Below are 22,445 nucleotides of genomic sequence, written 5' to 3'. Positions count from 1 at the left end.
AAGTTTCTCAAGCTACTTGTCTGGTTGACCAGTTAGAACATTCCTCTAAGTGCATCATATTTCAGGATGACAGATATAAACCCATTTTAGGAAAAACATTTTTAAAAGAACATATCAATTTTACTGGTAGTTTATTCTTGAAATTTTTACATAAGAAAATTAGTTTTCAGCCATTCTCGATGGGTGCTACCAGTTCTTTTTAGAAAATTCTTCTACTGGGAAAAGATCTTTTACTAGAACAACTGTTAAAATAAAACCTTCGCAGAACTCAATCATCTTCACTCTAATCCTGAATAGATTATCAAGCACATTGCTTGTAAACATTTAAGGAAACAAACCAAGTTTATTTCCTCACTTGGAAATTTTAAGAGCAACATGCCCAAAACATAATTAATTGATCCATGTCTCCTTGGAAAGAGTTGTTTTATCATGTGCAGCTGTCTTGGACCTCAGCCATGCCATATTTTAACAATTTTACTGATGGCACAGGTGAAACTATGGAAAGCATGCTTATCAAGCTTTCTAATGACTCAGCAGAAAGGATAAGGGACAATTGGATGATGGTTTAGGAATTCAGAAAACTCTTAATAGGTTGGAGCAATGGGCTGAATCTAACAAGATGAAATTTTACGGGGATAATTTAAGATTCTTTATTTGATTCAAAATAACAAGTGAACAAGCACAGGCCAGGATTTAGCAACAGCTGTTGAAATCACAGATTGATAGAAACTGAAAAGCATTATGCCTTAACCACTTATAAAAAAGACAAATACATCTACATATATCAGTGGTATAATAATGCTCTCAGGGTCTGTTAGAGTGAGTTCTGTTTCTTCTGATGATCTTGTGGATTAGGTAGAGACAAGATATAGGAAGCCATTAAATATGTAAATTTTATAAAAAGTCAAGAGTGTGTTTAAGTAAAACAAGCTTGCCATTTAAAAAGATTAAGTTTATAGAAATATCACCTACATGCAAAACTTCAGTTCTCAAGGGTGTCAGATTAATAAGATCCTTCAGTCCCTGAATTTCTGAAGGTTTACATATTTTACTCATTTTTTTGATTATCTCTTTTTTTTGATTATCTCTTTTTTGTTTTTTTTTTAAAATTAATTAATTAATTTATTTATGGCTGTGTTGGGTCTTCGTTTCTGTGCGAGAGCTTTCTCTAGTTGTGGCAAGTGGGGGCCACTCTTCATCGTGGTGCGCGGGCCTCTCACTATCGCAGCCTCTCTTGTTGCGGAGCACAGGCTCCAGGCGCACAGGCTCAGTAATTGTGGCTCACGGGCCTAGTTGCTCCGCGGTATGTGGGATCTTCCCAGACCAGGGCTCAAACCCGTGTCCCCTGCATTGGCAGGCAGATTCTCAACCACTGCGCCACCAGGGAAGCCCTTGTCTCTGTTTTAAAGATGGGAGAGCTGCATCGCTGAAGGTTTACTGTTTTTTCCCAAGATTTAATTGTGATTTATGTGAAAGAAGCAGATGTGTAAGAATGGGAGCTTGTCTTCTGTGTTCTAACCCCCATATGAAATTTTTTTGCTGCCAGTCTTTTTGTTATTTGGAACTGTTTAATTCTCTATTATTGTACATTTTAGGTTTTGTTTTGCAAAATAGGAAATACAGCAATGAATTTATGTACAGTGTTTTTTTATTTAGGATGTTTTCTTAAAAAATTCTTTGGTTTGGGATTATTGGTTTGTATCAACTTGGACTCTCTAGATTGCAAGTGACAGTCTGAACTCATAAGCACAAAAGGAGATGCACTCGTTCCTGTGAGTGAACCGTCCACAAGGGGAGAAATGGCTTTGGGCTTGTCCTTCAGGTGCTCTCATCAAGGACACTGTTTCTCTTCCTCATTCCACTCTGCATTCCCCCCACTTCATTCTTCAGACTTGTAGCCGCTGGCAACATTTTCAGAGAAAAAGACCCACTCTCCCAGCATCCCTGTCGCATTGTGATTTTCCCTGTTTGGGTTATATGGTCACCAGTCATTTGGAGCCAGGCAGGAAGCTTCCAAAAGGAAGGGATGTGGAGCAGACAAAGTAACAGATATTTACAGCATGGGTCAGAAAGAATGAGGTATGTTCAGGATGATGGGTTCTGCACACATCAGACAGGTGTGTGTGGCACACTTAGAATTCTGGAACGCTTAGCGCCTGGAACACTTAGTTTGAAGCTGTGAATCCACTAATGTTTATCTTACTATATCTAGACAAAAGAACTTATATATAGGATTGCTATCTACCAGCCATTCGCTTCCTCTATAATACTTGTTGAAATTGCTGTTGAAGAGATGAATTGTGGTTGACAGTATGTATTCAGTATACAGTATGAAGTTATCTACTGTGTGGAAATTTAGCTCTTGAATATACTTAGAGTCATTTTTTAATGTACAGCTAACATTGGAAAAGGCGGTGTAGAAAAATGACTTTTTCTTTCAAAGACCACATCAAAAAATAGTTGGGCAGATTGGCAGTTGAGGTCGAGGTCAGCATCTTTATCTGTGTGGGTCCTGTAGTGGCGGTGAAGGCGGGAAGGTGAGGAGACCTGGAAGCCAAGGAGGGACAGGGGAGAGAAGGAGTGGTTAATAGGAGGGGCCCGGAGGTTTCCAGTCTGGCCTCAACTTTGTAAGAAGAGTTACTCTTCTAGGCTGAATGGCCTTTTTTTTCCCTTCCTGTTGACATTTATGCTCATTTGGGGATGTGCTTTTTAAATCTTTTTGTTTTCCAAAGTTAGTCTCAGTTATAATTCTTAAGAAGCATCTCTAGGTTAAAAAAAAAAAAGTCCTAAACCAACGTATTAAATAAACCTATAGTGTTTATAGACATTTTCCACTGGTAAATGTTCAGTAATGCTTAAATGTGTAAGGGAGTTTCCATTTTTTTATTTTTGGCTTGTTTCACATTCTGTTTCACCAAGTTGTAACTTTAGTAAACAAGAGGCTTTGGTTTTCTCTATCTGCGGGTTAGTTGGATTTAACCGGATCAAAAAAGTTGTTAACCAGGATTCCTAAGGAACAGGAACAAAAAGCAGGTTCCTCATCTGGCTCTCGTCAGCTTGCCAGGCCCCACCCCTCCCCGGGAAGCTCCCCGTCCTGGGGGATGAGTCCTGGCCTGGGGACCCCCCTCTCCCTCCTCAGGCGTTTATCTCCTGTCTGCCCTCATTGCACGAGGGATTGAGGTTGGTGTGCCATGTTTTTAAAAAATAGTCCCCAACGTGGCAAGCAGAATTCTGTCTACTTTTGCAGCTGTGTGAGGCACATACCTCGGCTCGGTGCCGTTGTCCTTTGTCGTGACCTAAGGAAAACTGGAATGCTTCCAGAATTCTCACTGTCCCTGGGCCTGGCTTTCAGTCCCCCTTCCCAGCCTCCCAGCCTAAAGCAGTAAAGGATCTAATGCTATTTCTTGACTGACAGACTGTACACTACCATTTGTTTCTTTCCAACATTTTATTATGAAAAATTTCAAGCATGTAGAAAAGTTGAACTCATTTTCCATTGAGCACCGTAAATCCACTATCTATTGTAGATTCTATAAATAGCATTTTACTTACTGTACCTGCTTTATCACATATTCCTCCATCAGTTCATCTTATTATTTTTGATGTATTTCAAAATAAATTAGTATTGGGGATTTTTTTCCCCCTAATCTTTTATCACAGGAGGTGAATCCTTGATTCCTGTTATAAGGATTTCAGGCTCATTAAGCAGGTGTGGAGAAAGAGCCCTGGCCAGCAAAAGGGCCAGCACAGTTCTTGCCATATGGTCAGTGTGCAGCAAGTATTTGTTAAAGGAATGCAGTTCCATTAGGCTAATTTGTCTAGCCCTGTAGGCAGACTTCATTTTGCCTCATAGGACAATTACTTTTAAAACAAACCGTGTTAACTAGGTTCATGTGGCCTCCAATTTATAAGGTGGACTTGCTTCTATAAGATAGTCCATGAAAGGCAATTATTTAGAATTTGAAATGGATTAAATATATGTAATATATTTATTATATATTATAAAAGTATATATAAAGTATTTGTATTTTTGCAACAGTGGTTGTCTCTCTTGGAATACGTGCATAGCAGTTATTCCAAGGAACCCACATCTCTGGGTTGGTGCCTCAAGGATCCGCTTGAGGAAGACCCTGAAAGAGCAGCCCCACCTCACATCAACCAGAACAGCTTCCCTTTAGTCTGTTTTCTATGAAATTCAGATTCCATTGCAAGGAGAAGTGTGAAAATCACAGCTGCTCAGGTTACCTGACCACTATACCAGAGCCCTAGGTAAGTCGTCGTATAGTAGGAAGTATTCTAGTAGAAGAGTATGAGTATATCTTGCTGCCCACATCTTAAATTTCTGCGTTTAGTTGGCTAGGGACGCTGCACTATCAAAATTTATCCTAGATAAAGAACACTGGGAGTTTTCATAGCAAGGGATTCATCTGAAGATTATGAATCTGACGTGGGTACATATTTGTGTGTCTGTGGAGATCCCTCAGGCCCTGAGATTGAGTGTTCCCAGAAGGAACAGTATCTGTATTTCTACTTCTTACCTGCTAAAAGGAAGGCCATGCTCTTTTCCCCTTGATGAAATGGGTTTATTTTCAGTACTCTGGGGGCCGATGTCTAAATGCAGGGTGGGCAGCTACCAGAAACCTTCCCTGTTTCCAAAGCACAGCAGGGCTCTCACCGTTGGTTTCATTCTTTCTCACAAATAGGGCTGATGAATCATTTTGGTACTATGTCTTCCTTTCTTGCAAAACAACTGCAATCACGTCATGATGTGTTGTTCACACCAGCACACTTACAAAGTGAACGGTATAGGCGGTTCTTTTCTGACTGTTACGTTAACATTTGTAACTTCCTCTTTTCTTCTCTACTTCCAATAGGCTCGGGTTATGTATGATTTTGCTGCTGAACCTGGAAATAATGAACTGACAGTTAATGAAGGAGAAATCATCACAATTACAAATCCGGTAAGAGAACTGTTAGGTTTAAATCGGTCCCTTAAGGGCTTATTTTTAAGATTTTATTTTTTTAACAGGTCGATCATTCAGACCCACATGAATTTCTTTCCTGTTGCTTGTGAAGTATGGATATTGAAGTAATAATCTATTATATAAACACTGAGAACAATTAAGACCCCCTAAAAATAGCTGGATGGGGCTCCATCAGGCAGAACTGGAGCGACATCCGGGACAGATCCCAGCTGGACACAGGTATAGAGATCAGAAAGTGACCAGTGTTGTTCAGCAGCCTCAGCTACCATTTATTCATGGCCTGTGAGCCAAGTGTTTGGCTAAGTACTATGCATATATTTTTTGATGTATTTTCTCTGTGAACTGTGTGAGGTAGGTATTTTTAATCTCTTTTTACAAATGAGGGTAATGAGCCTTAGAGAGGTTAAGTAACTTGCCCAAGACACTTCTGCCTGTAAGTGGCAAAACTGGGATTCAAAACCACATCCGCTGGCCTCCAAGCCCTGCTTTTTCTTCTCTGCTGGGGACACTGCAAGTAAACAAGTGTCCCAGGAGTACAGGTATATATATGCCAGTAGGAGACTGGCTGAGAAAACAGGCTCTTAGAGCCAAACCAGACAGGACCTGAAGCCAGGCTACAGCCTTGGATTTCATTTGGGAAGCAGTGGATTCATTTCAGGGTTTTGCTTGGTTTTATTGTTGATATTGTTGTAGGGAGGTGACATGATGAGACCTGCACTTCAAGGAAACTAATCTAGCAGAGGTGTATTGAATGAATTGGTGTGGCTGGAGCCTAGGATCATGACCTCGGGTAGCAGCAACAGGAGTAGAAAGAAGATGGATGCAGGAGGCTCTGGAGAGTCAGACCAGGAAGACTTGGTGCCTGATTAGATACTATTGGTGAGAAATAGTCAAGGATCCCTGAGGTTTTTGGCCTTCACACCTAAGAGAATGGTGCAAATGGATTTATTAAAGTACGTAAGTCAGGAAGAAGAGCTTATTTTTTAAATGTTGAGTTTAAATACTAATAAATAATCAACCCTGCCCTATAGCTTTGCATCAGTTTAGAAATAGAATTGCAGAGCTAGAGCTGAGGGCTGGAGATTGGCCGGCTCCCTGGACATCTTTGAGGACGCATGTGAAGAAAGGTACCAGGAAGGCCAAGGAGACTCTGGAAGAGGAAGGAAGGGATGCACCTGTTCCACCAGGTGGGAGGGAGTGGGGACTACAGCAGCACAGAGACCAAGGAAGGAGAACAAGGAATGACTAAGAGGATTGCGGTTTCTTAATGTTGATAGTATTTTTTTAGACCTATTTTGTATGTTTTAGATTAAAAAAAAAAAATTACTGGTTAGAAAAAGTATATGTAGTTTTATATAATATGCCAGGTGTATATAAGTAAATAGGTTCTATTTTTAATCATAGAAGAGATTAAAGATTCTTTTATCTACTATTGATTTTTTTTTTTTTTTAATGAAGAAGCATTCTTCATTTCTTGGTAAAATAGTATTTAAGTTGCTGTTGTGGTCAAGAAATGGATGAAGTTGTGGCTTAAAGTGACTTTTAAAAAGAATATGTTATCTAGATTCAGGTAGGTATTAACTAATTAGGGTATGATTTATGAATTTAAGATAACGCTTACTATTTTAAGGGGAAAAAGTAGGACTTTGCTGAGGTAACGTTGAAAAATGGGAATCCTGTTATAGAGTATGTTATTATTGATATTTAGTTTATTAATGTTACTTATCCAGGAGAGCTAAGGGCGTATGGACCAGTTAGTTTTCCTAAACAACAGGCAATCCCAAAGCTTAGTGGCTTAAACAAATAATCGATTGTTGTTGCTCGGGAATCCACAAGTCAGCTGGGTGGTTCTCCTTACCTGGGCTCGCCCATGGGTCTGCAGTCACCCAGTGCAGGGCTGGGGCAGAACACTCCAACATGGCCTCATCTGTCTGGCATTTCTCCTGCTGGGGCTTAGCTGGCTTTGGGTGGGGCAATGGGGAGATTGGGCCTTGTCTCTGTCATCATCTGGCAACTCAAATTTATCCTCATAGTAGCTCTTTTGGAAAAAAAGAGCTAGCTGAAGTGTACAGAGCTTCTAGAGGCCAGCTCTGAACTCACCCCATATTATCTCCACCTCATTCTGTTGGCCAAAGAGGTCACAAAGGACAGGCCAGATTCTAGAAGTAGGGGGTGTGCATTCTACCTCTTGACAGTCAGAGCTGCAAACCATTTTTGTGACCTACCACAGACCAGTAAATAGAAAGGAATTACAAACTGATGGTATTCTATTAATAGACTGTTTTTCAATCTTTGATCGGTTGTTCAAGTTTGATTTTTCTTTTTAGATTATATCATTTTCTGATGTAAAGAGAAGGCTTAAGAATTAAAAAATTTGAACAACGTTAGCTCTGTAGGAATGAAAAGGTTAATGTTAATTACTTTTTTATGTATAACAATTCCCAGAGCAAAATATCTGCAGGAAATTCCAACTATAATCTTTTTTTTTTTTTTTTTAACCTTTTTGAGGACGTTGGCGGAGGATGGCTGGAAGGAAGAAACAGCAAAGGAGAACGAGGGCTTGTTCCCACAGACTACGTTGAGGTAAGAACTTACTGTCATTTATTAATTAAACCTGGTCGTTGCCATATATCATTTTATGAATTATCAACTTAAAGGACAGGACTGGAAGATAATGAAAAAATTCCATTGTAAAATTAATACATGCTGATTATATAAAATGTAGAAAATACATTGAAGTAGAACCAAGAAGAAATATTACCTATAGACTTACGCTCCAAAGAGTGACTCCAAATATTTAGATTAAGTTCCTTCCAAGGATAGCAACTTTTAATTATTCTGAATAAAAGTCTCTATTTTTCCCTTTGCTAATATTGTGTAGTAGCTGCTGCCTACAATACTGTTTACTGTAGAATTGATTCACGAAGTTTAAATAGCAGACTGTTTGAAGTAGCTTTCTTCCCCCTGTGCTAATTTAGGACATCTCTCTCAGTTCCTTCTCCCATTCCCAAGGACGGAGGATCTTGGATGGGCTGCTGTGAGCTATTGCCCGGTTTAAGCTCTGTTGTGATAGATGCCAAGGGTAGTGCACAGCCCCTGAATGAGCCCTCCCTGCCTGGGACACACCCACTCAGCTGACAAACCCTCTCTGAGTCAGCCTCCTGGCACCCCCTGCTGGTTGTCCATAGGTCACTGAGCTGAGTCCTGGGTACCTGGTGAGCTTGCCTCTCATCCTGGGTGATAGAAAGAAACTAAGGTTGTCTGGTGCCCTGTGAGTAAAGTTGGAGTGAGATCAAGAACAAAGTTGCCTTGGGTTCCCCTCCAGTAGAGAGAAATAGTGCCCTGGGAGGCTGTGTGCTGGGCACCGCCTGCAGAATGGGAAGGCTGTCTGTTGCTCCTGACTGAGAGTTGGTGGGGGGGGAGTTTTGAACACTCTGGAGAATCTGATGAAATCTCAGAAATATGCACATGCAGACACCCCACCTTTTCCAGACCGTTTCAGAGGGTTCCCAGGCCCCTGAACCCAGTCCGCGTGTCTCATGTTTATGTCGTGTTTGACCTCTGTGCACTGTGCATTCAGGATCCTAAAAATGAACAGGAATGAGGGAAATGGGAGAATTTAAGTTGATACTGGCATTAGTTGCATTTCTAGAATTCTGCATACTGACAGAAAGGAATTGTTATGACATCTTCTTGGGCTTGCTTACCCTTTTTTTTTTTTTTTTAACATGCAAGCACTTCAACATGAAATTTCTTTTTATTTTATTTTATTTATTTATTTATGGCTGTGTTGGGTCCTCGCCTCTGTGCGAGGGCCCTCTCCAGTTGCGGCAAGTGGGGGCCACCCTTCATCGTGGGGCGCGGGCCTCCCACCATCGCGGCCTCTCTTGCTGCGGAGCACAGGCTCCAGACGCGCAGGCCCAGCAATTGTGGCCCACGGGCCTAGCTGCTCTGCGGCACGCGGGATCCTCCCAGACCAGGGCCTGAACCTGCGCCCCCTGCGCTGGCAGGCAGACTCTCAACCACTGCGCCACCAGGGAAGCCCTTGCTTACCCTTTAAGAATGGAAATCCCTTTTCCATATTAGATGACAGTTCTTGCTTGCCCTCAGGGGCTCTAACTCTGAAGTAACTCTAATCTATGAAGATAACTGTGGTTCTTCCTAATGTTCAGATTTTGCCCAGTGATGGAAAAGATCAGTTTTCTTGTGGAAATTCAGTGGCTGACCAAGCCTTCCTCGATTCCCTCTCAGCAAGTACAGCTCAAGCCAATTCATCAGCTGCCAGCAGTAACAACCAGGTAAATCTTATTCCATCATCCTGCTGGATGCGACTGGCTTTACTGAGAGCAAAGCACGTTTGTGAAAGCTTGTGCTGCGTTATAGCTATTGCCATTCCCTGAAAGCGTAAACAAAATAGCTGTTAGATATTTGTGTGGCATTTCTTGCTGGGTTTTAACAAAGACTGTTTTTAGAGTTGATGATTAACTAGAAGGCGGGGTGTTCATTGAGAGTTGCTTGTAAAAGTCTGGCATGGTATGAATACAGACCCCATAAATTGCGAATATCCTCTCACTTGAGGGCAGGGAAGGAAAAGGGTCCTCTGCTGAGGCGCAGCGGTCAGGGTCAAAGCTCTGGCTGGAACAGGATGTGATTTCTGTGACCTTGGCACATAACTTGTACTCTCAGCTCGAGCCCCCTCCTCTTGCAGATGCAGTGCATGTAAAAGTGGCTGTAGATCCAGCAGTTGGTACCGTTATGGTACTGCTTCTAGAAAACTTAGAAGAGTGGGATAATTTGAGAAAACTATGCTGCAAGTTCACAGTAATTTTAAGGAATTTGACCAGTTTAGGTGACTCTGCCTGGTTCAGTTATTGCTAAATGATTATCCAGAGCCAGTGTCAGTAAGAAAATTGAGAAGATGGATATGGAAATGTTATTGCTTCCTGCATCTTTAGAAATGAATGGGCTTTAGGATTTGTTACTTCTTGACATTTTTAACTACATAAAAGGTTTTAAATTAGGTAAAGCCTAATAATCACATCACTTATAATTATTTGCTTACATTATATTTATATCTTAACCTTTTAAGAGAGTTTTTCAAAGTACTCTTACCATATGTTAACTGCAGACTTTATTCATTTTTAAATAGCTTTTGTGGACAGCCTAAGTTACACATTGTCTGGCTCAGATATTTAAAATTCAGAGGTGAGGTTATCACCAGAGTTGAGCATTCTCCTCTATTTTGTTAATCTGTAATACCTAAGAATATTGGCCAGTTAAAGTTTACTCAAGATAAAGTGTGAAGAAATAGCAGTTAACCCTTACTTGACGTTTCACCAGGGATTCTTAGCCTGGAAGCTGTTAACGTTTGGGGCCTGATGCTTCCTCACTGTGGTGACTAGCAGTGTCTCCGGCCTGCCCTCACCGCTCTCCCCGCCTCCCCCTCACCCCCGCCGCAACCCCGGTTCCAGTCACCAAAATTGTCTCCAATTGTTGCCAAATGGGCAAAGTTAACCCAGCTGAGAGTCACTGAGTTTTACAAAAACATCAGTGAAAGGGTTTGCATTAAGTAAAAATGACATTTCAATAAAGGGGAATTATAATGAGGTGATCATAGAATAAGTGAAGAAAACAAAAGATGGGAATATTCATCTTATTTTAATTTGGGGACCTGTTTCACATATCTCAAGATAGACTGAAATACTTTAGTTCATAAACACAAATTCAAAATCAGGCTCAAATTTTATGTTATGAAGAAGACTCCTCAGTATTTAAATGTAACAATATAAACTGATCAGCATAAGTCTAATTTTTTTCTTCCAGGTTATTTTGAAGAAAATATGACCGACTTTTTTTAAAAGTTAGGTTTTACTAATCCAATCTGACATTAAACCTAATCAGATCCTTTGAAAGCAAAGAAAAAAATGAACTGAAACAAGGAGTAACGAAGTACAGAAAGCATGACCATAATGAATTAATTTAAGCATTTGAATAAAAATATTTTCAACAGCCGTCTATGCTCTCAGTTATCCGGGATGTGAGAACAACTTAAATGAGCCAAAACTGTGGTACGTTTCATAAATACCATTATTAATTGGCAGCTTTTAAAAATGTGGCCGTCAGATTTGCCCGTTATTTCATTTTCTGAATGTCAGTAAGAAAATACTATTTTTGTTCCAGGTATATGCCTCTTGGGCCTTTCTAGTTAGTCTGGCATTGTGTTAGTTCCCGGAGGACAGTTTTATTTGGAGATAAGTGTGTCAGAGGAGCCAGGCCTCTCCCCTCTGCCGTCAGGCAGGCAGGGCCCCCCTTCAGCTCGGTACGCTGTGCACACTCTCTAATCAGCATCCCTTGAGTCTCCTCAGCACCACTTGTTTTCAGTTTGGCCTTCTTCCTGCACAGGCAGGTTAAAGCCTCGCATCCAGCTACCGGTTATCCAACTTTCTGACTGTTGTATCTTTTAAATCATATCGTTTTAGAGAGATCTCTCTAAAAGGTTACATCCGTCTGCAGATGTTCTTGAATAACTTATTTTGAGCCTGTTATTTTTTAATTTGTCTGAGTCTTCCTTGACTTTGTATTTTTAAGCTATACTGCATTTCAGAGTAATTAGTTCATACATTTATAACTTAATATGTAAAATAGCACTTCCTTTTGTTTTTCTTAAAACTCCTAATTTCAGGTTGCTTGGGGTACCTTCTGGTTCTAGCTTCTTACTGAGCAATCACAGAGGTAAGTGCAGTGACTGGCGTAGAGGTAGATAATGTTGATGCATCATCCCAACCCCCATTATGATCTTTTCCTTTCCTTTCTAGTATGTAAGGGAACCCTTTACCTGTAAAACACAGTCCAGCCACCTGGCTGAGGTATAGACTAGGACTGTAAATGTCAAAGGAATATAATGCATTATTCTTTAAATGTGTTGGAACAATTTAATTTGAAAAATGATAGAGCTGTTTGTTTTTTTAAGTACTTGGAAAAAATATAGGTAACATTTTTTTTTCATTAGCTTTGGAATATAGAAGGTCTTTCTAAGCACAGCACAATTTCTAGCAGCCATTAAGGAAAGAATTGATATATTTAAGTCAAAAAGTAAGGGGCTTCCCTGGTGGCGCAGTGGTTACGAATCCGCCTGCCAGTGCAGGGGACACGGATTCGGGCCCTGGTCTGGGAAGATCCCACATGCCGCAGAGCAGCTAAGCCTGTGCGCCACAACTACTGAGCCTGTGCTCTAGAGCCCGCGAGCCACAACTACTGAGCCCGTGAGCCACAGCTACACTGAAGCCCGTGTGCCCTAGAGCCCGTGCTCCACAACGAGACAAGCCACCACAATGAGAAGCCTGCGCACCGCAACGAAGAGTAGCCCCCGCTTGCCGCAACTAGAGAAAGCCCACATGCAGCAACAAAGACCCAACGCAGCCAAAAATAAAAAAATAAAAATTTTTAACAAAAGTAATATTCAACTAGGAAAAAAATTTCTAACATGCCAGAGATATCAGCTAATTCTGTTAATATACAAAGAACTCTTGTAAATCTGTAGGAAAAAGGTGAACAACTCAGAAGAAATGGGCAAAGGATATGAACAGATTCTTCATTGGAAAAGAAATACGAAGAGCCAATAAACATAGGAAAATGCTCATTTTGAAATTCTTCTATCAAATTAGCAGAGAATTAAAATGTTTTAACTCCTAGTGTGAGGAAAGGTGTGTTCAAATAGGCATTCTGGTATGAAGCTGGTAAAGGATGAATTGATGAAGCTTTTTGGAGGACAGTTTGATAATATATATTAATATTTGAGGTGCATCTACTCTTTGACCCAGCACTTCTGAGTTGATCTTACAGCTCTACTCTCAGAACACAGCCATCTGGGCAGGAGAAGAGGTTTCCTGCAGCACTGTTGTAACAGCAAAGCCTAGAATGTGTGCGTCATCAGTAGGGGCTGGTCAGATAGAGTACAGGACAGCCTCACCATGGGAAGCAGGGCTGCTTTTAGAAGAATGAGGGTAGCTTCAGATATACAGATATGGATGAATGGGCTTTTAAAAAGGCATATCACTATGTGTAATGTTATCTTTACTGTGTTTAAATATATACACACCACAGATGCAAATCGTGTAGAAAAATTATTGAAGGATATCCAAGAAATGAATCAGGTTCTTGTTTTCTTTTTCTATTACAGATTTTAAGTTGGATGAGGACAGCTATTGCAATACCTTTAGAAAAGAAGAATGGTTTTTAGTGGTTAATACTGGTTTCATTATTAGTCATTTATCTGATATTTTACAGTTTCAGGAGCATTTCCTGTTAGTAGCTGTGCCACTAGAATGAATTAATAACCCACTGGTGGAAACGAATCTCAGACATTATTACCAAACATGTGTTAATAGTTGTCCTCATTTGGGTTTTCTCCCAGCTATTAGTGTTTAAATTATATCATTGATTATAAAAAAGGTTCTCAGTATAGATCTTTTTAAAAACTCTTAGATTACTGCCTCTTTGCAGAACTTACTTTTGAGAAATTAATGGGAAGTTTTTGTTTGTACCTTTAAAAGAGCAATGGGGCTTAAACATTAATTGAAAGTTGTATAAACCTAGATGTTTTATCTGAAGGTTTTTGACTTGAGGGATTTATTTTTCTATCTTTTTTAAACTAGAAAGGTGTACATACTTGGAATAAACTGCTTTTCCTTTTGTTAAAATTCTTGTTGCTTTTTATCACACTGTATCCCAGTTGCCCTTGGATGTATCTCTGTTCTTCTGTTTCGCGGTTTCTCATCCCATCCTTCCCCCTCTCCACGTGGGGTGGTGCGGTGGGAAGCCTGGTGTAACGTTCGGTGTTAGAGCTGGGTTGACGGTCTGGCGCTCCACTTCGTAAGAGTCGTGGCTGCTTCCTGAACTATCGGAGGACCAGGCCACTGGTATAAATTGGTGTCAGACTCACGGAAGACATTTAAGAAATATTTTCCTTCTTTTTTCACCTCTCCAAGGGACAGTCTCAATCCACTTACCCTTTTTTGTTCCAGCCTGTCTCCTTCTTCTGCCCTCTCTAACCGTGCAGAAGATTCCCTTAGCAATCTCTCTCCAGTGTTGAATTTTCTCTTCAGTTCGCTCAGTGTCCAGCTTCTTGTTCAGCATCGCTATCTGCCTGTCTCCTCTGTATCTCAGACTCTGCATGAACAGAATCGCTCATTATTTCCCCACAAATATAGTTTCTCTTCCTGACTTTCCCATTTCTGTTTCTCTGAAATGTTGCTTTTTTTTCTATGCTCTCTTTTTCATTCCACTTTAAAACCCTGAGTGCCTTTGCGAGCCATAGTTATTGATAGGGGTGTCCTGCATCCTTTAGATGTGTAAGGGCGGGAAAACGCTCGGTTTTAATCCCAGACCTTGCCTAGATTTTATTCCCAGGTCTCATACTTGCTGTGTGACTCACGGTGAGTTTCTTAGCTTCCGTGTGCCTCAGTTTCCTCATCGGTAAGTCCTCACAGAATTGTTGGAAAGAGCAAATGGAAAAAAGTTCTAAAGTGTTTAGAACAATACGTGGTACTTAGTAGGGGTTTAATTATTTTTAACAGTTTGGATATTAAACAAATGCTCAAAGTTAAGTGGGTATTTAGGGACATAACATCTTTTTTATTATGTAGAGATTTTCAGTGTGATGGTATTTGTTATGAAGGAACTTTTATTAAGGAATGAGGAAGGAAATAGTAATTTTATGTTGGAACTACATTTTGCTTTCGCATTTCTCAAAAAACAGTCCATTTTTAGGCCACTTTGTAGTCCATTTAAAAATAAATCAGCAAAAGAAACCTTCACAAAGGCTTATTATTTCATTATCTCAAATAAGGTCTGTAATGCTGTGGACTTCTCATAATTGCTTACTGAGACTTTCTCTTTACAAAACCCCTGTTGCAAAGGTTCTCTACATTTCCCCACCCCGTCTCCCAGCCACACAGGAATCCCTTTTACTCAGTTACAGGGCTTTGTAAGGAGGGTTGTGCACATCTGTTTGCAGTATTTGTTGACATTTTTCTTCAAAACTGCATTAGGCTGGCGATGTTAACCTTCCATGCTTTCCTGATCCCAGACCCTTGCCTTACATAAGACAGCTTTGTGCATCTGGGACCCATTCAACAATACACACTGGCGAAATTTATTTTTTAGGATGTTTTGTTGCTGTTTTGCTTTATCTAACAGGAAACAAATGACAAAAGCAAAGGGTTTGTTTTGTTTTGTTTTTACCTTATAACTGTCCTGGTGAAGGGCCAGTCAGCATTGTTATACGCCCAACCCATCATCAGAGGAATGTCTATAAAAGCCCATTTCGCGTGGACCTTTATTAGACAGATCTACCAAATTGTCTTCTGCTCCTTATAGCATCATCCTGTTAGGCACATAAAGCTACCTATTTTAAAACTTTGTGCCAAAAAAATAAAGTAAATTCTTTAAGCTAGTACAAGTATTTTCCATTTTTTAAGGCAAATCTTATTCTTTTAATTTTCTCTTTAAAAAATAAATACCTGGAATTGACATCTGTGGGTTCAGAATGTGAGTTAATAAAGGATCTGTTAAGTCACTTAAGCTTTTTGGGGAGTAATTTCCAGTCAGTAGTATTGATGTGACTGGCTACAAATGGATTTAATCTGTTTTTGTGATCTAGGCTTATTTTTAAAAGAATGTACAAGTTTTATACTTCTGTAAGTGGTTTTTTGAAATCAGTAGAGGTTCATCTGTAGAATTAGATGATGTGCTTTTAGCAAAAGATCTATAAAGAACAAAACAGGAAATTTTACAAATTCTATCTGTATTTTGAGCTGAAATTATTAGGCTTTTTACATAAGACAATTTTATACCTTCTGTAGGCCTTTTTGAGAACGAGAAACCTTTGTCAGGAACTGATTGAAATGTTCTTGGTTTATAGAGGAATCATATTATTTGCTTTTTAGTCCCACTTCCTAACACAATTGACACATGGTTATTAAACATTTGATGAATGAGAAATGTCAGATAAAGACATTTATGCCTCAGTCATGCAGGTAAGTTGCAAAAAACAAACAAACAAAAACATAATAACCTCAGCTTTCACAAAACCGGTAACTTTCCATTCATTTTTGTTGTATACCCCTGGCCAGAGTCTTACTCTGGAAGTTCCTTCCCTCCTTCTTTCCTTCCAAGCGTATATATTAGGGTGTGGTAGTGTAATCAGCCACAGCAACATAACCGATAGGGTGTAGATGTATGTGACTGAGGATTTCCTTGTGTGGTAATAAGGTGGGCCCTCGAATGCTTCCAGAGCCTTTCCCCCGAGATGATAATACACAAGGTAGTGAGCCCATGATAAGCGACTCTTCTTACCTGGTAGACTTGTCAAACGGAACCAGGTGGGCAGTGGGAGCTCTGCCTACTCATAAGTACCTTTTGAACATTTATATATTCTTTGTACTCTTGTTTGCTGGTTTGGTAGAACGCCAAACAGAAAGCAACCTTGATGAAATATAAGTTATCTTTTTCATTAATTCTCAGACCTAGATCACCCTTGAAGTCTGAACTAGTTCAAGTGGGCACAGAGAGAAATAAAGGCATCTGTTGCCCATCTCTCCATCTGCCCCCAGCCTCTCCCAGTGTTGTCTCATGACGTGTGCAGTGAAAGTTCTTCTTAGACCATGTCTTGAAGAATTGGGAAACCAGAAGAACTTATTTCCCCTGAAACCAGCAGAACATACTGGGAAACCAGTGAATCAAGTCGATCTAACTTTTGTTTCCAAACAGGCCCTTGCCCAGGTCTTACTGCATTTTCATTGATGCCGATTGTCAGAAGTAAGAGTTTGATTCTTACTCATCCTGGTAGCCCAGGCATGTCATATAAGAAGCAAAGTAACAACAAAGTAGCAAAATATAACAAAACCAGACCTATTATTTTTGTGGTCAGCAGTTGCAGACTAGTGTTTTGTTTTGTTTTTCTTTAAAAGAAAGTTACTTAGAAACAGCTTAATTCTTTCAGTTTAAGCTTTTTAGAGTGGGACCAGAGCAATGCTCAGTCTAGGGATTTTTTTTTTTTTTTTTAAGTCTAGGGACATTTTTGCCTCTCTGTTGAGGCAAAAGCCTTTTCAGTGCTGTACCTGCTGTCACCCCCATGAATCATGAGGTTTTCCATTCTGGCTGGTGAGAACCACCCAACTAAGGGGTTGATACTTAACCTTTCATATGGCGGCTCCCTCACGTGCATACGCTGATCAGTACTCAGCCTAAGGCCTGGGGTCCCGTCCCGCCCCCCACTCATCTCCGGAGGTCTCTGTGCAGCTTTCTCCTCAGTACTCTGCCCCAGACTCTCAGCTCTGTCTTCTTAATTCACAGAGACCAGTGGTCTTTGCATGGGTTCCCCGTCCCTGATCCATGGCCTGGAAAGTCTCTCCAGGCAGAGGTCAGGTCCTTTATTGCCTGATGTCTAATGATTTGAAGACAGTTTCATATATTTTGTCTTTTTTAGTTTTAAGTGGAAGCGTAAACTGGATCCCAGTTACTCCGTCTCGATTGTCTTCTTTGTGTATTACTAGTTGATTTCCAAAACCAAGTTTATTTACATCTACAAATGGTACAACTTTCTTCACAAGAAAGTTGTACATGAAAAGTGCATTCTCATAACACTATATAAATGTTAATAGTAATGACTTCCCTACTAGATAGTTGTGGAGCTGGGATTCGAAGCCTGGAAATTGGGCTCCAAGGTTGTCCTCCTAACAGCGATGCTGATTTGGCCATTGCCTGGCTCCGCAGGGTGTATCAGTTATCTGTTCTCATGTTGACACTGCACACCAAGCCAGTCAGCTCAGGAGCACACAGAGTTCACGGCCTCGCGGGCTGTTTTGTGCTCTTAGCCGGTCTTGGTAGGTTCTCCGTGGCTCTGTGGTTCCAGGAAGCTTTGCTCATCTCACATGTCTGGTGGCTTTGAAAGCCCTGGTTCAACATTCTAACATTTTTAAAAGCTTGGCTATGTTTTTCCTCTGGAGTTTTTTTTCATTGGCTGTATGACTTGCATGATATTTGTTCCATTCCTTCTGTGCTGCTTATAACTATTTTTAGTGCTTCAGTGATACTGTGTTATGACAGCAAGAGTCTTTAGAATATATACTAATGCACTGAAGACAAACCACTACTATACAGTAGGGGCTTTGCTTTTTGCAAGTAATCTTGGTGCATGAGTGGCATGCTGGAGTTTTCTGGTGAACTTAGCCCTGCTATGCATTTGCTGTTGTTAGCTTTGGTATACTCTTTTTTTCCCCTTCATTTACTGAGCACCTTTTTTTATTTTAAGGTGGATATTTTGGCTCAGATTGGTTGTATTGAAAGTTTCAGCCAATCACCACCTTCTTCATCTTCTCCTTCTCCTTCTTCTTCCATAAATAAGGTAAAATTCAAACTTGAATGAAAGAGGAAATAAACATTTAAAACCCCTAGAAGTAATCCTTTTTTTCCCAAGTGAGGTGATTGTTTCAGCTAAAGTATCTTACTAAAGCTCTTCTTGGGGGCATGGCAACATAGAATGTGGGACATACAGGAGTTGGAAGGGCAATTGGGATTTATACTTTGGAGACCTTTTAGCTGAGACTTTTGATGAGACTCGATTGATGGATTTATTCCATGGACAGCAAGGTCTAATGAAGGATTTTTAATCACGGAGTTGACAGAGTCTGGATGGCTTTGGTACCGTAAAGGGTGGGGAAAGAAGAGAATGATGACATTGCTCAGTAGAAAGGAGAGAGGAGGGAGGGCTGGGAGAAAAGAATAGGAGAGGTCCCTCAGAGTTTGAAACCTTAGCGGAGGAACATAATGCATTATTGTGCGACCAAATGTCTGCAGGTGAGGGACAAAAGGGGTTCTTGGAATTGACGGCAAGGAAGTCAGAGGCCAAAGGATCATTAAACCAAATCATTGTGTAGCTCAGTTTGTTGCAGTAGGGGTTAGGCTTTGAGGAAAAGCAAGATCTCAGGATTTAGCACACAGAAAATGTGCCAAGACCCTCAAGAATTATGAGTTGCTTTGGAACTTTATGGCAAAACAGTTCTGTCTTCTTCCTCTTTCTCTTATGTATCTGAAGGAAACAGATCTTTGGCTAAAATAGAAAGTATCCTAAGTGCCTATAATCACTTATTTAATTAAAAGTTTCTCTATTAATGTGATCTGGCATTGAAGCCATTTGGAAATATAACTGATCTTTTCCTCTAAAGCATAAACTAATGGGGATTTACTCAAAGATTACCAGTCTTCATTCTTTTCTTTATACTCTAGATGAGCCCCCATGTAGTAAGATAACCACTACTGAATGCAAAACATGTGCCAGATATTGTGTTAGGTGCTTTATATGCATTATGTCATTGAATCCCTACAGAAATCTTATGAGGAAGTTTATGATGTTATATCCATTCTATAAGAGTGGAAACTAAGAGAGATGGAGTACATTGCCCAAGTTCATACAGCTAGTAAATGGTAAAGCTGGGGTTCAAACCCAGATAGACAGCCTCTAGAGCTTTAGCTCTTAACTGCTGCACCCATGAGAAATTTACGTCAGTCAAATTTCTACAGTTTCATAAGGGATTTAAAATTCAACCAGTGGACCAGTGTTCTTATCCTTGCCCCCTTTTACCCCATATTATGTATTTGTAAGATGCACAGCTTTGCTACGATTATCTCAGGAATACCCTTCGCTCCCCACCCCGCCATGGCCACTCAGACTCCATTCTCTGTCTTTCTGCTCTACAGGCTCCGTTCAGCGGATACATTTAGATTGTCTCATGATGTAAAGACAATGTAAATGTATTTCTTTGTTTTGTTTTATGAGGTTAGGATAGCTTTTAAATTTAGAGTGCCAGACGTAGAGAATGGACTTGAGGACACCGTGGGGGGAGGGTAAGCTGGGACGAAGTGAGAGAGTAGCGTTGACATATATACGCTACCAAATGTAAAATAGATAGCTAGTGGGAAGCAGCTGCATAGCGCAGGGAGATCCGCTTGGTGCTTTGTGACCACCTAGAGGGTTGGGATAGGGAAAGTGGGAGGGAAACGCAAGAGGGAGGGGATCTGGGGACATGGGTATGCATATGGCTGATTTGCTTTGTTATACAGCGCAAACTTAACGCACCATTGTAAAGCAATTACACTCCAATAAAGATGTAAAAAAAAAATTTAGATCAGCAAATGTGTTGACTACATTGCTTCTGGCATCAGGGAGCATTTAATTTAGTTAGAGTGGGAGTTAGGGGGCGAGTCAGACATAATCAGCCAGTTCCAGTGCAAGGCAGGTGAAAATCCATTCATAATAGAGACCCAGACAAACATGTGAGTGTTTGTGAGTGTTTTAATTTAGCAAGTAATTTACTAAACACTTAATACGTGTAGGCCCCATGTTCATAGGCAACAAGAAATCACTGGTGACCCTGATGGGCACAGACCTTCTCTTGTCCCTTGCGTGCATCCTCATGGAGTTCAGAAGGCGATGTTTGTATGTGCAAGTTTTGTTTGTTGGATTTTCCAACCTTTGCTAGAACTTAAAGCATAGGAAAGTTAAGTGAACTTCATAGTGAATAATCATATACCCGCCTTCTAGATTTTACCATTAACATTTTACTGTTCTTTATCACACATATGTCCATCCCTCTGTCCATCTGTACCTGTCAGTATCTTCCAGCTTTTCTACAGTGTACTGATACGCTTTTATAACTGGGAAGGCATTGTTATTTTAAGAGCATGGTAGTGCTGAAAATCACTTATTCTGTGGTCGTCCACAGCCGGTTATTTTCCTAGAAGAGACTCAAGTCAGTATACATGAGGAAAATCTGATTTCCCTCTTTGTGAAATAATACTAATGTTATGAAGGTTAGATGAATATCTAGAGAATAATAGATATAATAATCTATTATTATTAGAATAATATCTACTTCATACAAATGACCAAGAAGATCACAGTTAGCCACTTTAAGTAAAATAAAAAATTTGAGTCTTTGCCACTTTATGTAAGGCACTTTGAGAATCTTTTAGGTGAGATGTTTGCCCGTGACTTGCTAGTGGGAATGACTAACCGATACGCCAATGACTGTAACGGAAGACTAACTATGGGAGAAAGTGGAAGGATGTGACTGAATGTCAGCCAGCAGGCGGAGGCCAGCGCCCTCCGTGGGGTGGGACTGGGCCAGAATCTAGGAAGGTGAGGTAGAAGGCTTTGCATGCAGATGGAGAGCAGAGCCTGAGCAAAGGCAAGGACACAGGAAAGTCTGGGAAACTGCGGGCTGAAGCACAGAGTGAGGGTTAGTGGCAAGTAGTGAGGACAGGGAATGTCATGGAAGGAAAAGTTAGGATCTTAATTGATGGACTAAGGAGTTTGGAATCTATTCTGTGGTCAGTGAGGTCTAATGAACGGTTTTTAATTAAAGTGGTTGATAGAATCGGGAGGGGTTTGGTGCCCTGAAAGGAGGGGAAAGAAGAGGATGAAGACATTGAAGGAAAGCTGGAAGAAAGTAGAGAAGAGGCATGGACTATTGTGTGACCAGATGCCTGCAGTTAAGGGACAGAAGGGTTATTGGGAGTTGAAAGCAAAGGAGCCAGAGGCCGAAGTACAGAAAGGGTGGGTTCAGAGAGAAGCAGACCATGAAGGCTTTGTGAGCTGGTTGTTAGTTATTGATATTAAGGAGGGACCCTGGAGGTCACCTGAGAGAGAGAGAGTGAGTAAAAAGTCAATGATAGAAGCTGGAGAGATTGACAGTTGGTCAGGTTTTGAAAGATTTATCAGTAGGAGTCAAGTTGAAACAAGATAGAAGGAATGTTCCAGGAAAAAAAAACAGAGAAAAGCAAAGTTATTAGATTAGCCAACAAGGATTTCATAACCCAGGTAGAGAGTCCTGGTGGCGCAGTGGTTGAGAATCTGCCTGCCAATGCAGGGGACACGGGTTCGAGCCCTGGCCTGGGAGGATCCCACATGCCGCGGAGCGACTAGGCCTGTGAGCCACAATTGCTGAGCCTGCGTGTCTCGAGCCTGTGCTCCACAACAAGAGAGGCCGTGACAGTGAAAGGCCCGTGCACTGCGATGAAGAGTGGCCCCCGCTTGCCGCAACTAGAGAAAGCCCTCGCACAGAAACGAAGACCCAACACAGCCATAAATAAATAAATAAATAAATAAATAAATAAATAAATAAATAAAGCAAATAATTTAAAAAAAAAGATTGTACACGTAACCAAATAAGATAGCAATTATTGTAAACAACAATATATATATTATTAACAATAATATTATTGTAAACAATAATATATATATTAACAATAATATATATATTATATGTTTGTATAAACAAAGTAGTTTTTAAAAGAACTATCATGTTATGTGTTTCTGTCCTAATAAGTTTTAATTTTTTAAGGATACTTGGCGATGAGTTTCATATCCCATTTCTTCCTCAGTATTGATGAAAACCTTTG

General features: G+C 40.4%; 1 protein-coding gene across 6 annotated transcripts in view; it reads left to right on the top strand.

The window, feature by feature from the left end:
* The window catches only part of SNX9 (sorting nexin 9), a 154,532-nt gene that overhangs the window by 80,464 nt on the left and 51,623 nt on the right, over positions 1-22,445 (top strand). For 4 of the 6 annotated variants that reach the window (XM_036871164.1, XM_036871163.1, XM_036871162.1 and 1 more), the window contains exons 2-5: positions 4,875-4,961; positions 7,494-7,568; positions 9,158-9,283; positions 18,298-18,390. In XM_036871164.1, coding sequence (XP_036727059.1) covers positions 4,875-4,961; positions 7,494-7,568; positions 9,158-9,283; positions 18,298-18,390 — 381 coding nt within the window. The remainder of the gene's footprint in view (positions 1-4,874; positions 4,962-7,493; positions 7,569-9,157; positions 9,284-18,297; positions 18,391-22,445) is intronic. The other 2 variants (XM_036871165.1, XM_036871167.1) reach the window with 2 other exon arrangements.

This window comes from Balaenoptera musculus, chromosome 12 (assembly GCF_009873245.2).
Source record: "Balaenoptera musculus isolate JJ_BM4_2016_0621 chromosome 12, mBalMus1.pri.v3, whole genome shotgun sequence".
Taxonomy (NCBI): domain Eukaryota; kingdom Metazoa; phylum Chordata; class Mammalia; order Artiodactyla; family Balaenopteridae; genus Balaenoptera; species Balaenoptera musculus.
Note: the sequence above shows the minus strand (reverse complement) of the source record. Positions and strands in the feature narration are given on the sequence as shown.